Here is a 1,531-nt window from a genome sequence, read left to right as displayed (position 1 = left end):
CGCTGGAATGGTCTAGTTGGTTATGACGATCGCCTCACACGCGATAGGTCCCGAGTTCGATTCTCGGTTTCAGTACATATCTCAACCTATTTCTTTCTCATTACTGTTTTATCAACTCCAGCACTGGCAACCCATCGTCCCGATGCATCCGCCGCCACTGCCGTCACCCTATCACCGTGTCCTTCACAACGAAGAGGCCTACAACCACAAATACACTCACAGTAACAAAAATAGAAAACTTCAGCAATAGCTCTCCTAGGAGTTATCCACCTGGTGTTGTGTTTAGTACTCCATATGATAACACTGCCATCACCACCCGAGGAAGCATATTGGGAATAACCTGCCAAGATAACCATCCAGACTTATATGCTATATAATATATAGGCGAGCGTACCCGAAACCCCCGGCACCGGTACAGCACGCGTGACGGCTCCTTTATGACCCTTGAAGACTCTCGCTATGGACAAGCCTGGGTTCACAGGAACGGTTGGTGATGATGATGTGCACTCAACAGACATGCAGACCAACGAGAACCGTCACTATGAAGAGGAAATTGACAAACTCAACGAACTCCGATTGATGCTAACAAACCACAGCCTCCTCCACAATTGCTCAAGGCAAGCACAAAGCCGCCCCGATAGAAGTGATCCACACAGGAAATCATCCAGGAACCTATAACGTTAACGGGGGGAACTCATTTTTAATTTTCCACGTATGGCTAGGAACACATTCTTCAATCAGTTTCTCATGTAAATGTCATCATCACATTACATTTCTCCATTGTTATCTCTCAAAGCTAGATGGGTCCCTGTTTTCACACCTCTACTGAACACAACTCTGATGGTATGCTAGGACCAGTAGCCTGTGACGGTAGTCGAGCCGTTGCTTTCACCACATTAGTTGTTATCAATAGTAGCAGCATATTAATCAACCTGAGCCATCGCGACGTCCTTGTCAGTGTATCTCTTCTTTCCAGAGTCCTTAGAGCGGTTCTTGCGCTCAAGGAGAGCCTTGCGGTCCTTGTCCATCTTCAGCTTGGTGATGACCACCTTGGAGGGATGGACACCGACGTTGGCGTGAGAGCCGTTCACCTAAGCATAAACATTCACTACAAGGTTCGAGGAAAGGGTAGCAAGTACCTTGTCACGAGTGAGACGCTCGATGTGAATGACGAACTTCTTACGGTAGCAGGCGGTGACCTTGCCCTCGCGATCGCTGTAGTGACCACGGACGACCATGACTTCATCGTCTTTACGGATGGGGACGGACCTGTTGAGAGAAGTGTGGTATGGGATGATGGTGATGGTGATAATTACCTCACGTTGTACTTGGCCCTCAACTCCTTGGAGAGGGGCGCGGACATGATGATCCTCCTCTGGTCAGAGGGGGCGGTGAAGTGGGCCTTACGGCTCTTACGACGAGAGGACGACACCGCGGGTGAGAACTTCATGGTAAACAACTACGGCTACTGCCAAGCATGCATCAACAACTTGTTCTCTATTTGGACCTAATCCGTATCTTACAAAGGCAA

The 1,531-nt window shown here is 48.7% G+C and overlaps 1 protein-coding gene and 1 non-coding gene across 2 annotated transcripts; one reads left to right on the top strand and one right to left on the bottom strand.

Annotated features, from left to right (window-relative positions):
* Position 1: 1 nt before the first annotated feature.
* Positions 2-75, top strand: Pmar_PMAR027421. The gene has a single exon. It is a non-coding gene; the product is annotated as a tRNA-Val (tRNA).
* A 772-nt stretch (positions 76-847) lies between these two features.
* Positions 848-1,474, bottom strand: Pmar_PMAR027420 (60S ribosomal protein L26-1, putative). Its single transcript, XM_002765520.1, has 3 exons — positions 1,317-1,474; positions 1,140-1,269; positions 848-1,091 (listed from the first exon to the last, which is right to left on the bottom strand). The coding sequence occupies exons 1-3, from the start codon at positions 1,448-1,450 to the stop codon at positions 924-926; spliced, it is 432 nt and encodes a 143-aa protein (XP_002765566.1). The 5' UTR covers positions 1,451-1,474; the 3' UTR covers positions 848-923.
* Positions 1,475-1,531: the final 57 nt, after the last annotated feature.

This window comes from Perkinsus marinus (genome assembly GCF_000006405.1).
Source record: "Perkinsus marinus ATCC 50983 genomic scaffold scf_1104296975490, whole genome shotgun sequence".
Classification (NCBI taxonomy): Eukaryota; Perkinsozoa; order Perkinsida; family Perkinsidae; genus Perkinsus; species Perkinsus marinus.
This window is presented reverse-complemented; position numbering and strand designations above follow the sequence as displayed.